Source organism: Hakea prostrata, chromosome 7, assembly GCF_041222555.1.
Source record: "Hakea prostrata isolate BN-2017 chromosome 7, UWA_Hpros_2, whole genome shotgun sequence".
NCBI lineage: Eukaryota > Viridiplantae > Streptophyta > Magnoliopsida > Proteales > Proteaceae > Hakea > Hakea prostrata.
Window position 1 is genome coordinate 24,977,848 of NC_142606.1, and position 24,621 is coordinate 25,002,468.

Here is a 24,621-nt window from a genome sequence, read left to right on the forward strand (position 1 = left end):
ACAGACGTTTCACAGGATAAATGGATCTCAAATGACTCTCTTATTGTGTCATTTCTTTTGAATTCCATGATTCCAAATATTGCCCGTGGATATCTATTACTTGATACTGCAGCCCAAATCTGGAAGGCTACTACTGAAACATATGGACAGTTGGGGAATGATGCACAGATTTATGAGCTACAAAAGAAGCTTCATGAGACTACTCAAAAGGAACTGACTGTGGCCCAATATTATGCGCGTTGCGATCTCTTTGGCAGGAGTTGGATCATTATGGGGATTATCACCCCACTAACCCAAATGATGTGACTACTTATAGGAAGCACATTGAGAAGATTCGGGTATATGACTTCTTGGGAGGCTTGAATGTGGAGTACGATCAGATCAGAGTGCAAGTCTTAAGTCGTTCTCCCTTTCCTACACTAGAACAGTCTTATGCTTTTGTTCAGTGTGAGGAAAGTCGTCGATTAGCCATGCTTCATACTCCTATTATAGAGAAATCAACCTTATACTCTATTCGCACTAAATCTGATCCGGCTAAGGAGATTGTCAAGTGTGAGCACTGTCACAAACCATATCATACCAAGGCAAATTGTTGGAAACTACATGGGAAGCCTGCTGATTTTGAGCAAAAACGAGCACAAAGAAAGGGAAAACAATCTTTCTGAGACAGATTGCACCACACCCTCTGTAGACGTTGGTTTTTCAAAGGAGGAGTTCGCTACTCTGCAACGTATTCTGCAGTCTTCTACTGCCAGTACAGCCTCGACCACTGCTTCCTCTACTACCCATACCAACTCCTACCTTGCTACTTTAGGTAAAACTTTTACAAGATTTCAAGTTTCTTCAGTTTCTACTCCTTGGATCATTGATACAGGAGCCACAGATCATATGACAGGTTTATCCTCCTCTTCCTTACAATATTCTCCAACTTCTGGAAAGGATAAAGTTCGAATTGCTGATGGCTCCTATTCTTCCATTGCTGGAAAAGGGACCATTTAGCATTCTCCATCACTTTCTTTGTCTAAAGTTTTACATGTTCCCTCTTTCTCTACTAACTTGCTCTCTATCAGTAATCTTACACATGACTTGAATTGTAAAGTGATTTTTTCCCCATCTTACTGTGTCTTTCAGGATCTGGTCACGGGGAAGGAGATTGGACGTGGTAAACTAGACAATGGACTTTATTTGCTCGAGCTGATTGGAGGATCTGCGTCTGCTTTGACTACATCTTCTAATCCGGTCCATTCGGTAATATCAGACCTTCATCAGTGGCACCGCAGGCTAGGTCACCCCCCTCTAGGAACTCCTAAGAAAATATTTCCTGAATTGGTTTCTTCTTGTAATGAGGATAATTTTTTTTGTGAAGCCTGCATTTCTGCAAAGCAAACTCGTTCTACTTATTTACCTTCTCTTCATAATAGAATAATTATTCATTTTATGCTAATTCATACTGATGTGTGGGGTCCCCGGCGACGTGTGTCTATTATTGGCCATAGGTACTTTCTTACTTTTATTGATTGTCACTCTCATTCTACATGGATTTATCTTTTAAAACAAAAAAATGAGGTTTTTCGATGTTTTCGTGATTTTCATAATATGATTAAAACTCAGTTCAATGCCATTGTGAAGATCCTTCACAGTGTCAATAGCATAGAGTATATTGATGGTGAATTTCAAAGATATCTCTTTAACTCTAGCTTAATACACCAGACCAGTTGCGTTGATACGACTGCCCAAAATGGGGTTGTGAAAGGAAGAATTGGCATCTCTTAAAGATAGCCCGTTCCATTATGATTACTATGAATGTACCTGACCAATACTGGAGTGATGCTATACTCACTGCTTCTTACCTTATGAATAGGATGCCCAGTAGGATACTTGGTTTTAAATGTCCTAATGAGATTCTTCAGGGAGCCTCTTCTTTGTTATTTTCCCAAAGGTTTTTGGATGTGTGTGTTATGCTAGAATCATAGCCCACTAGAGTAAGTTGACTCCCCGCGGCCTACGCTGCATATTTTTGGGGTATTATGCTACTCAGAAAGGGTACAAATGTTATCATCCTCCATCCAGGAAAACCACTGTATCCATGGATGTAATTTTTCATGAGTCTTGCCCTTACTATACACCTCTCCAGGGGGAGAGTCCTTTTAGAGGAGAGGTGTTCTTTCCGACTCTAGATCTTCCTATCACACACCAACACAACTTAAGAGTCCCAGAAGAGTTTCCTGACCAGGGGGAGACTTTGGCCAGTATACCTGAGGACTCTAATCCTCCCCCTTCGTTTTCTGAACCATGTGAAGAACCTAGCCAGGGGGAGACCACTCTAGTGAGACACACTGTTGGGGTCTTTCAAAACCAAATTGACCAGAATAAGGTGCAGACTTATCAGAGGAAGAATTACAACCGGCTAAAGCAAGTGGAGAAAGGTGATACGTTACCACTTTAGTATCCTGCTCCAGAATCAGATTCTATTGTTCCCCTTCAGGTATCTTCTTCTGATCTTCCTATTGCTGTTAGAAAAGGGGTCATATCTTGTACTCAACATCCCATAGCTAAATATGTTTCTTATAACTCTTTGTTTGACTCCTACCGTGCTTTTATATCCTCTCTGTCATCTGTATTTGTTCCTAAAAGTTGGCAGGAAGCTTATGTTGATAAGAGATGGAAGGTAGCTATGGTAGAGGAAATGCAAGCAATGAAGAAAAATGACACTTGGGGGCTGGTTACACTTCCTTGAGGAAAAAAACCAGCGGGCTGCAAATGGGTATTTGTGGTTAAACAAAATATGGATGGATCAGTCAACAAGTTAAAAGCTAGACTAGTTGCAAAGGGGTTTACCCAGACCTATGGGTTTGATTATCAGGAGACATTTGCCCCTGTTGCAAAACTAAACACTGTCAGAGTTCTGTTGTCTGCAGCTGTGAACAAAGACTGAAACTTGCACCAACTAGACGTAAAGAATGCCTTCTTACATTGGGAGTTAGCAGAAGAAGTCTATATGGAAATCCCACATGGTTTCTCCGATGACAGTAATGCAGGGAAAGTTTGTCGGTTGAAGAGGTCAATTTATGGGTTAAAACAGTCTCCTAGATGCTGCTTTGGACGCTTCTTGAAGGCAATGACTTCTATTGGGTACAAGCAAAGCAATGCTAATCATACACTATTTGTCAAGAAGTCAGGCACTAACATCACACTTCTCATTGTCTATGTAGACAATATTGTCATCACAGGTAATGATGGTGAAGAAATTCAAAAGTTAAGGACTTTCATGGCAGAGAGTTTGAAAATTAAAGATCTAGGGAAGTTACAGTATTTCTTAGGGATTGAGGTGGCTAGATCAAAGAAAGGTATATTCCTATCCCAAAGAAAGTATGTCCTAGATCTATTATCAGAAGTGGGAATGTTGGGGTGTAAAGCAGTTGATACCCCTATTGAAGCTGGAGCTAAACTTAAAGAAAAAGAGGGAGAACCAATGGACAAAGGAAGATACCAAAGGCTGGTAGGGAAGCTTATTTACTTGTCCCACACCAGGCCAGACATCGCTTATGCTGTAGGGAGAGTGAGCCAATTCATGCATGATCCATATTTAGCTCATATGAAGGCTGTTACTAGAATACTACAATATTTGAAGGGAACTCCTAGAAAAGGAATACTTATGTCACCCGCTGATAATCTAAAGTAGAAGCATACACTGATGCAGACTGGGCTGGATCTCCAGACAGGAAGTCAATTTCAGGTTACTGTACCTTTGTTGGAGGTACTCTAGTTACTTGGAGAAGTAAGAAACAGAATGTGGTAGCTATATCTAGTACCGAAGCTGAATATAGAGCTATGGTTCGTGGAGTTTGTGAGCTACTATGGTTGAAAGGCTTGCTACAAGATATTGGAGTCCAAGTTCCAAACCCTATGATGTTATATTGTGACAACAAGGCTGCTATTAGTATTGCTAATAATCCGGTGCAACATGATCGACTAAGCACATTGAGATTGACAGATTTTTCGTCAAAGGAAAGTTGGAACAAGGTCTTATCTGCATGCCTTTTGTAAGATCTGGAGACCAAGTAGCAGATGTTTTCATTAAGGGTTTGAAAGAAAGAGATTTCCTTCCTATTGTAGGCAAGTTGGGCATGACTAATATCTATGCCTCAACTTGAGGGGGAGTGTTGGATTCTATTAGGAGTTCAATTAGAGTTTGTATAGGAGTTAAATTAGAGTTTGTATTCATGTAAAATTCTATTCCTTGGAATAGAGTACTTTCCACTTAATTATAAATAGAAGGCTTGAGATCATTGATCCATAAGCCATTCTACCAATATCATGTTTCCCAACACATGGTTATGTGGCAAACATGTGAAGACTAAGCTTTTGGTTCTCCTTCACCTTAAGACAAGGTGAATTTTGAAGGGCCGGTAATGATAGGGTCCTAGGATAAGAAAGAGAATGAAGGGGGAGTTACCATAACTAACCGGGGGGGGGATTTTTATTTGCAGCAGCCACTGCTGGCTGCTGCCAACGGTGGTGATCGCACCATGTAATCGAAATAAGATCTAACGGTTGAGAATCAAATGGCAGGGGTTTACTTGTAAATACTTCTTCTTTTTTTATTATTATTTTTTATTTTTTTACATTTTAAGGGGTTTAAAGTTTGCTAATTTACAAAATCAGACCCCACATTTACCGGACTCCTAAACCGACATCGATTTAGGAGTAATTGAAATGGCAAACAAATACACCGATGTCGATTTCGTCCTCAAGCTCGATGCTAATGAATTGATGGTATCACATCCTTCACTTCATAGAATTTAGTTTAATTTCACTTCTCCTAATCTAGCTACTCTGTTATGCACAAATAGGATGTGGCAAAGGAATATGGGCTTCAGGAAATGCCAACGTTCATTCTCATGAAGGGAGGGAAACAAGTAGATAAAATTGTGGGTGCCAAGAAGGAAGAGCTCGAGAAGAAGATCCTCAAGTATCAATCTTCTTCTCCCATCTCCACTTTCTGATCATCATCGATATCACTTGTTCATCGCATGAGCAAGCTCACCTAGCTCAATTTAGCACTATAGCTCCTCTTTCCCTCTGAAGTAGCAGGGAGTAATAAGAGGAAATCAAACTAAATGTACTGTGTATTGCAAACTGCAACTCTGTATAGTTTCTTTATGTAGCGAATGGACCACAAACATCACAAGGAGCTCCAACAGTTGAAAAGCGATGCAATCCACAATCGAAGCATCGAGTGAGAAAAATATGAAGGGATAAGTGCAGGAATTAGAAAGGAAAGGAAGAGAGGAAGAAGAAAGCGGGAGAAATCGGAAATCCCTAAAATGAGTTCATCTAACTCGAGTGAACACCTGGGAGTTCTATTTGTAATACCAGGGATGGTGGGTTGTAAACATTGACGATTCTATGATGAGGAGACATGGATGATCAAGGACTATGGCTCCAATTCGAATTGATCAGAAGATATGTTTGCAGTGGAGAGGAAAGAGAAGTACAGAAAGAGAAAGAAGAAGACGAAAGGAACAACACTCAGATTTGGGAGTCGGGTAAATGAGGGTTCTGATTTTGTAAATTAACGAACTTTAAACCCTTAAAATGTAAAAAAATAAATAAATAGGATTTAGGAGAAGTAGAAAGGGCCTAAAGAGGTCATGAACCATAAAACATGTATTTTATGCATTGTAACTCTCTTTAATGTTCCAACAAATGAAATTATTTATAATATAAAAGTATCTTAATGAAGCAGGAATATTGCAGCTGCAGAATTTCCATAAAAACTGTATGCAATCATAATCAACAATATTGACAGGTAAAAAAAACTAAAACTAAGAATACAAAATTAAAAGCAATACAGGTGAAACATATAGGTCACTGTAATTCATAACAGATTGTCATGTGGTGGAAACATAACACTAACCTTCTTTTCCTTCTCTAGAATTTCCCTGATGGGGCAATGTGCTGCCGCAACACATAAGTTCTGAAATCCAAATATTGGTTACAGGAGATCCAATGCATACAAAATACTCATTTTTGAATGGATTTTATTGACAGCTAGAAACTAAGAACTTCAAACCTTTAGATCACTTCCAGAATATCCGTCAGTCATATTTGCAACTGCGGCCAGGTCAACATCAGGTGCCATTTCTTCTTTTGCCAATATAACTCTCAGAATTTTTTCTCTATTGGGGGCATCAGGCAAGTTTACCATCAACCTGCACAAAGATCCAGTTAAATACACATAAACAACAATGGAACAGACTACTATAATTATTAAAGAAACAGGGTGAACCCAGTGCTGAAGGCTTCCGCACAAGCAGAGTACATGGAAGCAATTTTCCTACGCAGTCTTACCTCAGCAATTTTATCATTATTTTACAAAGGACTATCAAAGCAACCCTGAAACAAATAAATGCTTACCTGCGAGGGAGCCTTCTTATAACTGCCTCATCTAGGTCAAAAGGCCTATTGGTTGCAGCAAGTACCAATACACGTTCTTTGTCCTTTGTACGCAAACCATCCCAATTTACCATGAACTCATTTTTCATTTTTCGCATAGCTTCATGCTCTCCTGGATTTTCACGTCTCCCTAACATGCTATCAACCTGGGAAAAGGAATAAGTGGGAAAATAGTAATGGATGATGTAGACTACATACTAAAAAGCAGAATAAAAAGCTGTACCTTGCCACAAAATTAAACAATTTAAAGGTTCCTTAGTTGACCAAAAAATTGCCTCAACCAGTACAAGAAAACAAAATTTATCAACACATTCACAAACCTCGTCAACAAAAACAACACTAGGAGCTATTTTACTGGCTAGTGAGAACACTGCTTTCACATACTTTTCTCCTTCACCAAACCACTGCAAGTAACATCAGTTTTCATTGTCAGGTTAAAGGAAAGGATACCACATCCCCTAAATGAAAGAGGAGAGGAAGTGCATCTTTGTTTTGGTGGTGTGGGCTTTTCTTTTCTTTTTTTTTTTTGTTTGGGGGGTGGGGGACGGAACTGGAGAGAAGGGACACTACCAACAAGATTTGCATTAAGTACCTTTGAAGTAATACTTGACATGGATATGTTGATGAAGTTTGCACCTGCCTCTGTTGCAACAGCTTTTGCAAGCATTGTTTTCCCCGTACCAGGAGGTCCAAATAGCAGTATACCTTTGCAAGGCTGGAAGCACAGTAACCACTATTCAGCCACCAAACATAGTCGAATAGCTCTACATTGGATTTCTATGTAAGACATCCTTACAGAGAAATTAAAAATATAAACTTGGAAAGGAAACTGTCAGTTTACCTTTGTCAGCTGCCCTTTGCAAAATAGTTCTGGTCTTTGCAAAGGAAGCATCACTAATTCCTTCAGTGTGTCCTTGACATTTTCCAATGCTCCAATGTCTTCAAAAGTGACTCCAATATCATTTGCTGGGATAACATCAGCAAGAAGTCTCTTTTCAAATTCATTCTCAGTGACCACATCCTGAAAAAACTCAAGGTCCAAAAGAGACATTATTCCCTATTTTCTTGAAAAGACTATAATGCACACTAAAGGGAGACTTCCAGGTTATAAGATCAATTCTTTTTCCACAATGCTGTTCAACATGTATCAGTTTTCAGCATAAAATGCAATACTAACAAGGAAACCAAACTTTCTTCTAAAAGCAAATGGTAGCCAGAGTATTGAACAAATAATAAGCCACCAGCAATGAACATTATTTCACAATTAGAGTAATGGAGATGTCATAGTTTTGTTTTACCTTTTTAAAATAACATATAGAACATCTGACCCTCGATCTCAGTGGAGGAAGCTTCGTGCAATGGATTGATGTAGCCTCACTGGGTAGAGGGCCAATAAACCCATGGATCCTTGATGAATAGCAGACATGGGGACATAGTTGTTATGACATCGCCTAGGCGTCCAGGTGCCCCTGGAGTGGTGAGGCGAGCCTCGCCTTAAGGAAGTTCCATAAGGCAGTCGCCTCGGACGCCTTGGCCCTCAAGCAATCCACCCTTTTTATTTTTTTAAAATCATAAATGATATGATGATTAACCACTAGACTCTGATCTGAAAAATCATATTGGTTGGTTACACGCTTACATTTGCACCTATGCTACATGGGATCAATAAATTATACCAGAAAAAAAGAAAAACATAACATATTAACCTAAACCATTTGCAACACCAAACGAAACCTCTCAAGCGGCGACTTGCAGCAGTCTCCGACCCTTTCCAGCACTCTTCTTCTCAGGTGAAGTCAAGTGCTGGCCTACTTCTCGCCAGCAAATCTTTTTTTTTTCTTTCCTTCTTTCTAAGTTTTTAACTCTGCGACTCTGATTCACGTTTGAAACTTTGGAGTTGCAGAGGTAGTCTCGATACTCGACAGTCAACTCTCCAACTTGCAGTGGCAGTCTCTGAGGGTTCTTCCTTTCCAAAGCTTCTCTTTTCAGGCCAGGTAAGTTACGAATTATTTTTAATTTCAATTATGTTAATATGTTCCCAAACCTGTGAGTGTTTTTTTTCTTTTTTAAAAAAAATACTGAGGCGATTGGTGCCTTTAAATCTCAGCCTCTTTTCTACTTAGACAACAGCAGGCTTCTTTATCTTCTCTGGCAAAGGTAGTACTGGCTTTATTTTTTTAAGTCCAACTGATCACTGAGGCACAATGCCTTTTCTTCTCAGACGACAGCCAGCCGGCATCCTCATTTGCTCCAGCAAAGGTAGCCTATTGTAAAATCTTTTATTATATGAAATATGATATATTTATAATCAACTAGTGTGTATGGGGATGTACACTAAAAATTGTCATTTAAAAAGCCTTGACTGCCTCAAAAGCACCTCGGCAGGCGCCTCAACTGGCCTAAACCACCTTGCATCGCCTTGTCACCGTGACTAATATGCATGGGGGTGTTGGGGGAGCATGCATTTATTCATTTGTTCCCAGTTTTGACCATGATGCCCGCTCACAAGGACATATTCTATCATCCTTCGTCAACAGCTTCTTCTCCTACACAGCCCACCAGCCATACGTTGTTGACACCATCATTTGAATTTTGAAGCAGCTCTGTTCACATGTACTGTTCAAAATTTTGGACAGCATGAATGTGGGTGGGCAGAATACCTAGTATAGCCTTCTAACAGTAGGCAACCTGTAAGAGGTGGATGTTAATAGAAGATATAATAATAAGGGTTGTATCTCCAACCAGCCACTGCAGACGAGAAAGGTAATTGGAGGAATGAAAGGGATGGACTAAATAAAACAAGATGGTTGGCTTTTAACCCGATAGTACATCCTCCTATTGGAGTAGCAATTTCAGTGGACATGTTACTTATTGTATGCAGATGAGGGGGTTTAAAAGGCATCTATGAAAACACCTACTCCCATTTCTTCCTGAGCGCTGTGACACGGCACGCATCTGTCATGCAGCCAGAGGACAACGTAGGTTGGCTCAATCGGACCATATGTGGACTCAATCCAGCATGTCATTATCATATCATTAGACAATCACAATACCGTATTGCAGGGCCATGGTTCCATGGAAGACTTGGGGCTCGAGTGTCCATGTATGCATAGTTCCATGCTATGTTCCATCACCCATGTTTGTATAATTTACTAATTTTCACTTGCATGTCTAATACTGAAACAAATGTGTAGAATATGCAACATTACTTACAATATACAATAGGATTTGACGTTTACTAAAACAATGTGTAGAATACGCAGTATGCCATAAGGTAAAATCATAGGGTTTGGCATTTGTTGCCTAACAATGGTGCAAATAAAACACACAACATTGTGTGACTGGTTTTTTGAAGGTTGACATATGTTTATTTGGTCTAAAACAATGTATCCTGAAGTATCACAGCCTACTATGGCTGTTAGCTCACCAAAATAACCGGCTGAATTTACATCATTTTAGTCATATTTCATTGGACTCTTAGTGTTCTGGTGGGTTCGACCTGACTGAAATAGTGAAATGGCGAAATGAAACAAATAGAGCCACAGAGGCATCATTTTTGGATGCACTCAGACATCTGATGACAAGTCTTTTAAATTCACCAAATTGATACCAATAGCTAAATGATAAAAATAACTATAAAGTGAAAAATGGCAAGTTTACCTTGAGTGACTTCTTAAGATTCTTAGACTCATTTAATATACCCTGGAGAATTTCGAGCCCATACTTAATGCTGCAGTACATGAAGTAGAATTAAAAAGCAAGCAAACAAGATTTCACAAAGCCCACTGCTTTAAGTTATCAAGATACAGCTGCTCCACTAAAAAAGTTACAAAAATGTTATTCAAGACTAGTAGATTATCTTACAGTTACCTTTCACTGGAAATTACAAGTTTGGTATCTTTGGTCAAAGCTTCAGTGCCGTGCATAAGGTGATAACTTAGTGCCCAACCGACTATCTTCTCCACACCTGTAAAATCAAACGACAGAAAAAGGTGAAATTAGCTCACTTCTTCTCAAGTAGAAAGATTCATGTTGAAATACAAGACAGTACTGACTTTCATTTGTGAGGGCCTGATCTTTCACATAGAGTGTTTCAATGTCAGGGCAATCCAACCCATTTCGGTCTAGAACCTGAAAACATTGAGTGAGGTGGTTACATTACTTAATATCCAACACAACCACGAAGATCAACATATTGGGTCCAGGAAGGATGAGAGACAAATTTAGGGGTATTGCAAAAAGAGGCAGATTGGTGAGGTGAGAACTCACAAATTAAATTTTGAAACAACATTTAACTGAAATAAATGAAGGTTACAAAGCCAGGCAGCAAGACAAATCATCCTTTCTTTTCTCCTGATAGGAGATGTTTCCTTTTCCTTTTCTTTTTGTTTGGTGGGGGGGGGGGGGGGAGTGTTTAGGGGCAAAGTTAAAATCTCATCTCCAAGATATCAAGATTTAGGCCAAAATTTTGGCAAAATACAGTACACCACTGTACCATGTTTCCGTGGGTTTTAGGTGGCTTTGGGTCGATTTTTGGCGTACAGCCGAATTTGAGGCCAATAAACACAATGACAAAGTCATTTTGACTAAAACCTAAGACAATTGGTCTTCTTGATTTGCACAATTGATCATGTATTCACAAATGTAAACATGGATAAATATTGAAAAGTAGCCAAAAACAGTTTACAAATTACAAATTAAAATTACAACTCCGAAATTGTCAAAATTCAGTCACCATTTTGGACCAAATTTCGTCTTGGTAGGCTTGAGACGAACAAAATTTCGTGAAATTTCGAAAACTTAGTACCATGGTTTTTTTCTGGAAGGGGAGGGGGGGGAGGAGGGGAATACAGCAAAAGCCCCAAAATAACAGTGAATGCCACAATTGTTATATTAATGCTAGTGGCAGCCTAGAGTTTTAATGAGATGCAATGTTGTCATGAAATGCATCAAATAGACAGCTTAACAATTTACCAAGGAAAAGAAAAGATGATGCATCATCATGACTAGGAGAGCATGGTTCACATGTATAAAGGAAGCAAGCATTTCCCAAAGACAACATTAAAAAAAAATACAAATAAAACAAAAGATTTGGATGGCAATTATCAATTCAAAATACCAACTAAAAGTTACATAATCTAAATCGTTGATGAACAATTGTGCCAATTGAAATTGCTAACTTTTGAGAACAACATTATGAAACGAATTAATGTTGTCTAGTTACTCGTACTCAGCCACAGAGGGGGGGGGGGTTTGTCTGCCAGAATTTTTGGAAAAGAAGTAGAGTAGCAACAAGTGAAGGAGGGTACGAACCATCCTTGGTTGATTTCACATGAATATCAACTCACAATCATTTAGTTCACTGACCCTGGAAGATTATAACCTCTGAACTAGCAAAGCAGAATAACCCAATAAAACATCTTATGGACATCATAAAAGAGAAATCTACAACATCTGAGTGAATGTCGGTCCAAATAACACAGACATATCCATTACAAGTATTCCCTACTTGTAATCTGGCATTGGTGCAACCCAGATATGAGTTATATGACCAAACAGACTCTTTCTTACACAATCAGCAATCTCTACATTCAGTAAAAACCTTTCAAATGCCATGACCATGCAAAGTATTATCCAGACAATTCACCAGCAACTGCAATTTGGTTCTCAATAAATGGATCATTTTTAATCAATTTATGGGATGAAATGGTTTCTCTCAATGAATATAGAAAAAAACCAAATAATAATAAATGCATTAGCTTTTACCATTCTCAACAGATAAGCCTCCACACTCTGAACCCCCCCCCCAAAAAAAAAAAATTTAAATAAATAAATAATCACTTGCACATTTGTCACACTTCTCACCTTCTTTTGGGGGAGAAGGATAAAGGTTCTCAAAAGCTAGCCATTTTTAAATTTTAATGAAGAATACTACATAAATGCCCTCTTGAAAGGGGAACTTAACGAAGAAAAATAAGCAGATGGCATATTAAACAAACAGAAAAACAAACAGAACTGCACAAATAGAAGATCAACATGGATACTTTTTAAAGCTCTCAGACCCACTTACTGAATGAATGTTAACAATGTTTGACTGTGCTTTCAGAGTTTCAACATCACTATCCAGTTTCTGTTTCCAATCCAAGAGCAGGGCTTCATCCTACCACAGTCACCAGAAATGTCAAATATACTCTCAACGAAGAAAATCTGAAAAAAGCACACAAAAGCCTGACAACTAGGAGCTTGTCTAATACTTGTGGAGTGTGAATGGTCACTTTGTTTGGAAAAAGTCGACTTAGCTGCTTCATCACCTTCGGAATGTCTTTGCTTCTCTCATGTAGCTTACCAAAGTTATCCTGCATGATTTCAAGCATCGATTAAACTATTCCAGGATTGCAAACCAAGTGACCAGCAAGCAGTTAATTATTATGCTTATACAGAGAGATCTGAATTGTGAAGGAGGACAAGATAAATTTTCTTGTACTCAAACCATAAGCTATTGAGGGACCTCTTTAAACACTTCTTTTTTATCCAATGTTGCACAAAGAAAATAATATGCAGAATCATTTGGTGACTTGGAACCCAGATTTGATTTAGATTTTCGTGAAAAGCTCAAGTTATAATACAAAAACCATAAGGGGAATGAAAACAAAGATGGGTTGCTTGCTGAAGTTGGGGAGGGATAGCTTTGGTGATGCACCGCACTGAGATGGTGATGTGAACCAGAATCAGGGCCACCCTAAGGGCCAAAACAGGGCCTAGAATCGTAGCCCCACATTCTACAGCCCTTTAGGAGATTGCACAAGAATAAGGGGCAATTTGGAAATTTTGCTTGTTTTAGTAGAGTCAAATTAGGGTTTGTTGAATCCAATAGGTTAGTAGGATTCCAAACCAACTTCTGTTTTGAATTTTGGATTTGTTTTGGTCAAGTTATTGAAGAGACCCAGTTAGGTTAGGAGTCCCAATTAAAGAGGGATTCCCTAGTTCAGTCAAATTTCTACAAGGATCTAGAACTATTCTTTTTTTTTTGTAATTTTGATTATCCTAGGATGAGTTATGTCTGAGTCCTAGTGTGAGGACACTCATGTAAGGTTATAAATAAAGCCATTTTAGCTTGTAAAGAGACAGAATTGATGACTAGTAAAATTTGAAAATTGAAGGTGCCAAGTTGGGGAGTCATGAGTGTCCCTAAGAGGGGGAAACCTGCAACTGCTTTAGTGTTTAAAAAATGTGCAAGTCCTTCAATCTTCAAGTAAGCATAAACCCCAGCCAGCCCCTACCTCTGTCCCTTCGTCTCTCTCAAAACCCATCTTTTCCCTTCAGCCTTGCCTGTGGCAACCCAACAACCCCCCCCCCAAAAAAAAAAACCCCCAAACCCTAATTCACTAAACTCAGCCCCCCACCCCCTACCTATTGCAAACCTCCCCTTCCCAACCCCTGCAGCAGCATCCCCACACCTCCCCTACTCCCATCTTCAATCCCCTCCTGTTCCCCATCCCCTTTCTCTTATGACAAGCCCCACCTATTCTGTTTTCTTCTTTTTCTCCTTCTCTTCTCTGTTGCAGCAACATTGGATTTTCCAGGTTTGTAAACTTGAACTTTCCCTACCCTAGATCTTCCAAATCCCCATCTAATTCCCACCCCCTTTATGAATCCAATACCCCTCCCCTCCCCTTTCAATCCAAGTTTCAGTTACTTCCCTTCACTCAAAACCCTAGGAAAACCTTAACTTCATCTTCTTCACCGAAACCTAGAAACCTTAACCCTCTTTCACTCATAACTTTTAAACCTTTCATCCAAACCCTAGTTCCTTTAAAATCACCCTACCCAACCCCTCCTTGCGACACTAAGCCTAGCATTAGTCACCCCCTAGAAACCCTAATTCTTATTAAACCCTAAGTTTGAAACCCTAAATCTGAAGTTTCAGTTCAGAATTTAAAATTACAGTAAGCTTCAGGATTGAATAGTTCCGAGCCATAGCCGAACCTAGTCTCACTCCATCCCAATTCTAGAACCACCCAATCCAGCCTTAAGCCTACAATCACAGGGTATTAAAACCCTAGAAATTATGTTGGTTTTTGAATAAGATCCTGAAGATAAACCCTGGATTTTGGATTTTCATCAGATGGGTTGTAATGTGGAACATAGAAGGAGGGACTAGAGAAATTGATGGAGAAGACGGATGAATCCTTTGGCTTGAAACCAGATTTAGCAGCGAGTTGTTATGAATTAGGAGAAGAAAGAATCCTGAGATAGGATTTCAGAGTTAAAGCAAGAGGAAAAAGCATAAAAGAGAGACAGAGAGGGGGCTCAGAGAGAAGGGGATTAAGGAACACACAAAACCAGCCATGCAATCTCTTCACAAATGCAATTCATGTTTTCAATCATCTCAATGAAAGGGATTACTCCATATCATAAACAAATAAAAATAAATAGAAGACTCCTGAAAATAATAACCAACTCGCTAACAAAGAAACTTATCCAAATATGGAAACTAAATATCCTACATACCTAACTTGTAAAATAAGAAGAATAAAGTAAAGTAGCAAAATACATTATTTTCCCTAAACAAATAATTTCCTAAAATTCAAATAGATTCCAAAAACTCAATCTGGATGCGGTCTCCATCAATATTCCCAAACAGGTTTAGATCAGTTTTATGTAGTGCACCTGCAAAGAAATCTTCCCTATTCAAAGCATGAATGCAGAGTGTCAAATAATCGTGTGGGTAGTTTCACATACAATACCATCCGTTTTGCAAGTTACAAATAGTTTAATGACAACTATCCTTCAAATGTTTGATCACGTTTTTCTTCTATAAAAAAGAAAAAAATATAGAAATGAAAATTAATAAATCATTCATTAAACAAGTTCAGAAATGCAAGTTTATGCAATACCGGAAAAGCAAAGTCGAGCAGAGCTGTTTGATTGCTTCCAAACTTTGTAAACAGAAGACCACCAGGGAGTGACTGGACAATCAGCTCAGATGTCAAGATGAGACATGAATAACACGAATGCATTCCTAGCAGAAAGCATTGCAATATGAAAGAAGTAACAAAGGAGAGTCATCATATTCTACCTTCTCTTTGCGGTTGTCCATCTGAGCATGAGAGCCAATGACAACTAAATTCTCTGGCAGATTTTCCAGCTTACTCTTGAAATTTATATATGCCTCTAGGTTACCTGACATAGACTTCTCTATGTCTTTAATAAACAATATCAATGGACCACTTTGACTTTCACTGGAAGCCACCTGGATTAGGAGATGGTTCAGATTAGTAAGCAAGCAAGGTTAACCCTACAATCAGGCCAGTAGGGATTTTACCTCAAACATCTCATTGATAGCGAGATTGTCAATATCATCACCTCCAGAGTCATCTAAACAAAGAGAATCAGCTGTAGAAGTAGGGTGGAGGAAGGGATCAGTTGGTAATAAAAGTACCATGGGAACATTTAGAAACAACAAATGATCACAGATATCAATGAAAGACAAAATATGCCTTGGAACAATGGAATCTCAATTGCAAAAGAAACCATGATCGTCTATGCAAGACCCTTAACAAGGAAACCAAACTTGCAGAAGAATCCATGATTTCCTTTGCATAGGCCCCCAAGATCGTTACCTTCAGGGATTGCTTTGTCAAATTTCACTCCCGCTTTTGATGATCCATTTTCTTCAAAATTCATTACTACACTGCGTCGCAAACCATAACTTGGTCCCCTGTAAATACAGAGTCTGCATAAGCTCTTCACTGGAGAAGGGCATACAATGGGTTAAACACATCAACATCCATTTAGAAAAAAGAATATGATATTGTCTTCATTTTAACATAATTTTCTATCGCAAGGAGATACCTTAGGGTGATTTTGAAGGATGTGGATCTAAGCGACTTGCAGATTAAAGTTTCTGCGGTGCATCATCCTTTCATGTTTCACAGATGCATGTGCCAGTTGTGATATCACAATTTTGGTACTCACATCTTGACTTCTTCAGAACTTAGGGTCCAGTAGGAACTCATGTCTACACTTGTTTTCACACAAATTTAAGAGTTTTTTCAGTGTAACTCACTTAAGTGGGGCTGAAACTCTTGTTGCCTCACTCAAGTGGGAAAAATTACATATAACTCACTCCAATATTACATGAAGCTCGCACATAACAGACTCAGCTACGTCCAAAATGAAATGACCAAAATACCCTCATAATATCAACTTACAAAACTATCCTTCTGTCTCATCCCATGCGCAACCAGTAGACATCTTCTTCCTACACCTCACCAGAAACTGCCCACCACCTCCGGCAACCACCACACCTATCCCCCCCAGCCGGCCGCGCCACCATAGAATGAAATATCGCCAAAACTTGGCGATATTTTGGTGTGTGAGTAAGTGGTGACAGGAAACAGCCGAGCAAAAACGACATTCCCAAATGTCGCTGATACATTGGCAATATTTCACCCAACGAACGAAATACTGACCGTTGGGTGATACATCCCATTCAATCCATTTTATCGGCCAAAAATCGCCAAATTCTCCCCAATTTAACCCTGTTTCTATCGAACTTCCGGTTCATTTTGCCAAAATTTCGTCTCAAGCATCTAGAGCTTCTCTCTACTCATATTTTGTGATTCTTGCTATTTCTCCGTCGATCTTTGACATTTGGGGGTGTTCCTTGCCAAATTTTCGCCAACAATCGCGTGCATCGTGTAGATCAAGCAGCATTTCACTCAATTCTTGAAGATCTTTATCCAAAAAACACCACTATTCTCTAAACTTAATTTTCACAAAATGAATGCTATAATGTTGTTGGATGGATATGAATTTAATGTTGAACACAGTGGGCCGATCCACGAACTCAAGGTGTCGGCATTTTTTTTTCCGCAAAGTAATTTATTTTTTTATTTTTTGGGCGTCAAAGATTGTATTTCCTACATTAAAATGCAACATGATATATATCTTGTATGGTGATGGAATACACATGTGGAACTCCATGGCCAATCTACGGTTTCACAAAATCAAAATCTTTCCACCCAATAAATAATTATTTTTTCAAAAACTGATAAAATATTTATAAAAATCAAAATAATTATGGAAAAAGGGGAAAACAGGGAAAAGGGTTTTGAAAAATATAAAAATTATGTAATAGCTAGGTAAATGTTTTTAAAGTGCTGCCCATGTGGTTTCATCACCGGTTTTGGTAGGGATAGTCTATTTTCTTGCTGAAAAAAAATTTAAAAATTCATTCTCTAAATAAAAATTTAAAAAAAATAAAAATAAAAAAACCATGGGAAAGAGAAAAAAATTTCGCTAGGTACACAATTGTTTCTTTCTCTAGAGAAAATTAATTTGGTGTTATTCAGTGACTCATGTAATCATTTTGGATGCAATAGTTATCATGTCTGCTAGTGGGAGTTAGAGGGGAGGTGGTTCACATGGTGGACAACAGGGCCAAGGAAAGCCACAGCCACAAGGAGAGCCACAGAGATTGCAGTAAAGGAAGGGTTGACCTAGCATGTCAATATTGTGTGGATATTGATGGAAACAAGAATAAAACAAAATGTAATTTCAGTGCAAAGAAGTTAAACTTAGGTGGCATCAACAAGTTCAAGGCTCGCATCACCGAGAGTTCGAAGGATGTGGCCACATGCATAGAGGCCATTCGGATGTAGGGAAGGCAATCTGGGAGTTAGGGAGAGCAAAGGGGAAGAAGAAAGAGGAGAAGAGGAGAGTGGACAAGGCACTAGATGATGTGGTGCGGGACCATCATCTATAGGGTTGATTCAGATTATGATCAAGATGTTAACCCCATTGGTGTGGGCAGAGATCATGAGGAGAGGGATTTGACGCGGGTGATGATAGAGAGCAAGGCATTGCACTATCAAGATGAGATGGCCAGAGCTAGAGCTACAAGATTTGGGATACCCAAAGATCCTATGAATGAACTAAGGTTGATAGGAAAAGAAAGGAATGGATTAGGGTTAGTATGGGTAGAGTTTGTGAGATATTAAGTTTTTAACAAACCTAAATGAGAAGGAAGAACTCAATTAAAAAGGATCAAAATTCAGGAGCAATGGGGATGGGAAATAGGTGTAGAAGCTTGCGGTTAGAGAGAGAAGGGGATAGGGGACCTTGAAACAAAGAGGGGGAGGGGTTCTTGATTGGATCTTGGAATTCTTCAAACTCCATGATCTTTCTTCTTCTTCTTTTTCTTTTTCTTTTCTTCCTTCCTTTCCTTCTTTTCTTTTTTTTCCTTTTCTGTTTCAGTTCTGCCACAGGATTCAAGGAAGATTAATTAATTTGCAAGTACTAAAGCAATAGTTCACAAATCCATAGTACACTAATTCTTAAGAAAATGCTCTTCTAAGTGGCTTGTAAAAGATCATGAGAATGCTCTGGTGATGGTTACCTTAACTGCTTCAAGTGATCTCTGCTACCTTCACCACCTCTAAACCTCTTTCCTCTCCTTAAAGGCTAATACCACCCCCTCCACCTCTCCCCTCCCTGTTCCTCCCGTTCCTATTCCTGGCTCCACCATCCCCCTTGCTCCTCCTGTTCCCAAACCATGGAACTCTCTCTCTTCCTCCCCCTGCTCTGGAATCCTCTGCTAGTTGAGACTTAACCTTCATCCCTCCCTCCTCCACTGACCCCATACCCCACATCCATTGCCCTTCTTCTGCCACCAACGCTGGTATCCACTGACGGAAAAGTGTTATTGTTGGCCAATTCCTTGGGGCGTCTCCCTCTTTTAGCATAGTTGAATCATCTCTTGATAAACAATGGAAGGCTCAAGGCATGATGTACACTTTCATGCTTGACTATGGGATCTTTCTCTTTAAGTTTGCCTCCCTTGCCTGCATGTCTAAAGCCCTCGAAGGTTCTCCATGGGCTATAGCTAGCTCCCCAATCCTTCTCAGACCTTGGGAACCCTTGATGCCCCTCTGTAGACTCAATATCAATTCCCTCCCCTTGTGAAATAATTTCCCCAATCTCCCTCTGAAATCAAGACTACTTGAGTTGTATTGGCTCTTCAAGATCTTGTGCTCAGATCCAAAAATGACCAACTTGGAGCGCCTTTCTTACATTCAAATTTGTGTGGAGGTTCCGCTATTAAAGCCCTGCTTCCTTTTATCACCATTGAAGACAACAATGGTCTCAGTCAACCAAATCGTGGTTTACGATCGGGTCCTTGCTAGATGTGGTATTTACTCTTCTTTTGGCCATGATAACTCCTTGTACTCCTTTATCCAGCTAAACCGATCCATGGTTCCCTCCTCAATTGAAGAAAGAATGCCTTTGGAAGAACTGTCAACTGTTTCGTCCTCCATCATAGACACTCTCGAAAAGGTATCGATGGTCGTCCCCTACGGCAATGACATTCCTGTCTAAAAAGTCTCCATTAAAGCTCCCATTGCTACAAGAGACCTCCCCGAAGCTCCCATTGTCATTGCTTCTACTCCCTCGGTCTAACAACGTTGACAGCGGCGACCTACCATCACTCCAACAAGTGCTCCGGTAGGTAGCTAACTAGCTCAAAATGGTTGGACCACATTACTAATCCCGCCACTGACTCTACTTCTCTGGATGCTATTTTCGTTGTGCTTTAGGACAGGAATCTGGTTGCGACATAGGCCGGGATTCCCATTGCCTTTGCTACCATCCCTAACTTGACACTCCTGATGCCTCCCCTCCCCTGATGCCTTCCCTCCCACTGGTCCACCCCCTTCCCCTTGTTCACTGCTTTGCCTTCGTTTGTGATTTACAACCAACCCTCCACCCTCTCTCCTCCCTCCACTTCTCGCCACTCTATTCCCTCCCTTATGGGCCCCCCCATCTTGGATCCCAGCCCCTTACCTTTCCCTCCTAACAAGCCCACTCTTTCAGCCCATTTACCCCACTTAACCCTAAATCCTTCTCTCCACCTTTCTATATCTCCTCCTAATGGGCTTGGCCATTCCCCACCTTTTTACTGGGCCCGATTCCTTCTAGGAGTGGGATTTTCACCTAGCTCAGGCCCTTGTCCTCCCCCCTTCTAGTTCTTTCTAGCCCAACCCTGCTATTAACCCAACCTCTTGGCCCCCCTTTGCTTGCCTAGCAATCCGGACCCACTTCTCCTCTGGTCCCTACCCCCCTTCTCTCCAGCACATTTCACTACCCCCATTCCCCCCTTCCAGCCAAACCGAGGTTGCCATCCCAAATCGTTTGTTGGTCCCCATCGTGAGCATTGTAGAAGGAGCAACCATGCCAATAAAGGGCAACACCAAGTCAGCAAAGATTTCATTGTTGATTTTATGTTGCCGCAAAATAAGAAGAAAAAGAAAAAGGGAGGCACTGTCTTTGTATGACTAGTTTGCTTACCGTTGCGCTCTTAGGTGGTTGCTAAATTCATTGCCTCTTCTTGTTTGTTCAGCCTTGTCGCTCCCGTTGCTCGGGCTTTGCCCTTTGTGCTCTTGTTCTTTTCTCCTCTTTGGTAATGAAATCATTTATTCATCCAAAAAAAATTAGTTTGCAAGTTTTTAAGGAGATTCCTTTTTATTGGTTTACCAAGTGTTGAGTTGTAGAGGGAGTCCTACGTTCAAGTGGGTCCCTAGTTAGAGGTCAGTTTAGGTTTCCTTTAGGCTGCGTTTGTTTGCTGGAATAAAGGTGGGGTGGGAAAATTCTTGAAAAAAGCAAAATTTTCCTACTTTTCCTTTAAATCCTAAAAGTGCAGATTGTTTGGTTGCTTGGGGTGAGAAAGTGAGAAACAAGTTTTCTTAATTTAAGGAAACTTGTCTGGTGAGGTGGCAACCCAACTTTCCCACCCCAAGCCTTTCCAAAACCCCACAAAATGTGTGGGACTTTATGGAAAAGCGTGGAAAAGTAAAATGTGGGACCCACAATTAATATTTTTCCACAAAATTCCTTCCTTTTCTTTCCTTCTCCCTCACTGGCTCACATGTTTTTTTTCTCACCCCACCTTTGCAAACAAACGCAGCCTTAAGAGTCCAAGTAGGAGTCTCAATATGATTACAACTCAGGTTCATGGTTGTAATTAAATTTAGTTTTGAACGAATAAAGATTTGAAGGTTGCAGCCAGGAAGTGCGCATGGTGCTTCAGGGCTGAGAATTCCCTGTGGCAGTTTGAAGTTCCTTATCTCTCCAACAACCCTCTCTCTCTCAAGTAAGTTGATTACCCAGCTTTTCCCCATCTTCCCTCCCTCCCTCCTTCTAACCTTCAATCCCCTCCCCCAGCCTTGCGACAGCCCAAGAACCTAAAAGAAACCCCATCGCAGCCCCTTATTTGTATTGCAGAATCTCTGTAATAAAATTCCTCACTTGAACCTGGACTGAAATCCAAGAAAAGAAATAACAGAATTTTCAAGAAAGAAAAGCAGCAGAATTCCAAGAATGAAAAAAAAAGAAAGAAGAAGAACAATCATGAATCTTGAGGAATTCCAAGATCCATTCAAGAATTCTTCAAGATCCAATCAAGAACCCCCTCTCCCTTTTCTGCAAGTTTCCCTACCCCTTCCCCTCTAACCGCAAACCTTAGAAAAACCATCTTTGTTAACCCTAATCATCCCTAGACTCAATCATCGTCTTCCCTTATCCTCCCCAGGTAAGTTTGGGTATCTCAAATGATACCATATAGACCCTAATTCTCCCCATACCTTTTCCTAACCCTAGTTCATCCCATAGAATCTTTATTATTTTATTAAACCCCCCTTCTCTAACACATACCATTCACAAGACACCAAATTCCAAATTGGTCCATCCCTCCTAGGGATCCTTGTTATCCTAAAATCATCCCATTAGTTATTTTGTTAAACCTTGAAATCCCAAAACCATGTCCAAACCATCCCATAGATAACCCTACCTTATAGATAACCCATTTACTTGCTGGCCCTAATTAAAGAGGGTCCTGGAATGCTAACCTAGACCCTGGATTACATCACAGAGTTTGCCTACAAATAATGGGAGTTGCTGTCTTCAAAACCCACCAATAATCTCTTGAAAAAGAAGTCCTTTGCATACCTCTAGAAGCAGCCCCAGAAGATTCCTTTGGTGAAAATGAAGCCCTAGACAATTATTCTGAGCCTACTGAAATGGTGGAAGAAAAGGAGCTAATGCCTACTAAAGTAATGTCAGAAGATCTTGAGGGAGACCACAGGAATGAGAAAGTGGAAGTCAAGGAGACTCGAGCCCTTGATAAAGAGACCGAGAAAACTGGTTATGGTACAACCAAAGTTTACAGGCACATGCTTGGAACAACACCACCAGCTGGGGAAGTGCCTACAGAATATTCCATAGGCATTGCTATCGATTTTGAGCATGCTCCCATGGTTCTTTGGAAAGAAACTCGTCAAAATTGAATACTTCATTCCTAGTGCTCTACACTGCCAGAGTTCTGCTTGGGGATGATCCACATTGTAGCACACAAGTTGTCTGCTCCACCACACTACAGGATTTGGGGTCGAACTTTTTTGCCGACTTTGAGCCAAGCATATCAAATTTTACATGCCACCTTGGTTCTTCAAAGAGAAAGCCCCCAAACTCAAAGACTACATTACTCACATTACCAAAGTTTTGCCCAGGAGCAACACAAGCAATGAAACACATGCCACCCCCCCCCCCACTGCAGAATGTGAGGACGAGTTTACAGAATAGATCACCAGAGGATTGATCCTGAATCACACAATAAGCACATTCATCAAGAGATGAATGTTTTCAAGGAGGGGAGCGCTAATGTAACCAAGCCTGCCCGCCCCCCCCCCCAAAAAAAGAAACCCTCAAAGATGGACCCTAGAACGAAGCCCAATTTGCGCACCAAGGGCTTGTCAAATTTTGTCTATAGGGGTATTTTGGTTGTTTTGACAAATTTGGGGTGTCTTAGGTCCAGCCTCCAGGCCCCATCAAGTCCAGTGTGTTGGCTAAACCCTAGATCTTATTTTATTTTATTTTTCTGAAACAAGAACCTTAATATCTTTCAATTTAGCCATCCAAACCCCCACCAAACTTGCGGAATCATCTTCCTATATTAATACCTATATTCCATCCAAGTTTCAGCCCATTTTGAAACCTATAAACCAAAGCTTACATCTCAAAAAGTTTATCCCACAATCCCTAAACTACTACCATGGGTCATATTATTTATCCTAAAAGCTATCCCCTTCCCACAATCCCATCCCATCTTGGGTATTGTTTGGGAAATAAAACCCTAAATTTCTTCCAATAGAATCCCATAAGATTGTTGGTTCTCCGAGAGAGGATCCTGAAGTGAACCCAATTTTAGGGTTTGGTGTCAAAATCCCTAAATCCTAGAATTTGAGTTACATCAGCTTATGCATAGAACAAAATTCCATCGCAACTTGCGAAATTTCAACCGAAATTTCACATTTTGGAAAATGCGAAACGAAACTCAGGAGGACCGAAAAAAAGTCCTCAGTTTTGATCGAAACTGTCGAAACTTGTCAAAACCTGTCGAAACTTGGTTCAACCCAGTTGGACCAACTGGTTCATGAGGAAAAAAATTCCCAAATTTCATGGGAAACTTGTGAAATTTCATAGAAACTTGGGAAATTTCGTGGAAACTTGGGAAATTTCGTGGAAACCTAGGAAATTTCGTGGAAACTTGGGAAATTTCGTGGAAACCTGAGAAATTTCGTGAAAACTTGGGACTTTTTCCTGTAAATTTTGTAGCTTTCCCAAATTTTCAATTTTTTTGTTTATTTCATGTTTCCCCAAATACCCCCTCCATCAGGACTTCCCTATCCAAAGTGCGTATTCCCTCATGTTGGTTATCTTAAGCATATTGATGACCAGAATCATAAAGTTACAGTTGTCGATTAACTTGAAAACCATAAGCATAAAATGTCATGGGATGTCCATGTTCGTTGGTTGGAGAAGAGGATGTTACAGGCATAGTACTACTCAACTCACAGGATGAATCCACTCTTGGCACTCCTCTTAACACTAAGTTGTATTTTCCTTTTATTGACAACTATTTTGAAGTTAGAAATTATATATTGAATGTTATGTGCTTAAGTAGTTAAGTTTATAATGTACTTTTTGGACAACTCTACATTGATGTTATGTACATTGAATGACATATCTACATTGATTTTTTTAGCAAAATACAACAAATGTATTCTTTATACTCTAATTAACTTAAATACAGGATCCCACCCC

At 39.9% G+C, this 24,621-nt stretch overlaps 1 protein-coding gene across 3 annotated transcripts in view; it reads right to left on the bottom strand.

The window, feature by feature from the left end:
- Window positions 1-24,621, bottom strand: part of LOC149010767 (AAA-type ATPase family protein) — a 48,115-nt gene that overhangs the window by 6,526 nt on the left and 16,968 nt on the right. For all 3 annotated transcript variants that reach the window (XM_089164467.1, XM_089164466.1, XM_089164465.1), the window contains 15 exons: window positions 16,083-16,180; window positions 15,785-15,855; window positions 15,539-15,712; window positions 15,357-15,428; window positions 12,714-12,815; window positions 12,530-12,619; window positions 10,515-10,590; window positions 10,330-10,426; window positions 10,120-10,189; window positions 7,301-7,480; window positions 7,052-7,174; window positions 6,780-6,863; window positions 6,421-6,605; window positions 6,077-6,215; window positions 5,921-5,980 (listed from right to left, as the gene is read on the bottom strand). In XM_089164467.1, the coding sequence (XP_089020593.1) occupies window positions 5,921-5,980; window positions 6,077-6,215; window positions 6,421-6,605; window positions 6,780-6,863; window positions 7,052-7,174; window positions 7,301-7,480; window positions 10,120-10,189; window positions 10,330-10,426; window positions 10,515-10,590; window positions 12,530-12,619; window positions 12,714-12,815; window positions 15,357-15,428; window positions 15,539-15,712; window positions 15,785-15,855; window positions 16,083-16,180 (1,621 nt within the window). The remainder of the gene's footprint in view (window positions 1-5,920; window positions 5,981-6,076; window positions 6,216-6,420; window positions 6,606-6,779; window positions 6,864-7,051; window positions 7,175-7,300; window positions 7,481-10,119; window positions 10,190-10,329; window positions 10,427-10,514; window positions 10,591-12,529; window positions 12,620-12,713; window positions 12,816-15,356; window positions 15,429-15,538; window positions 15,713-15,784; window positions 15,856-16,082; window positions 16,181-24,621) is intronic.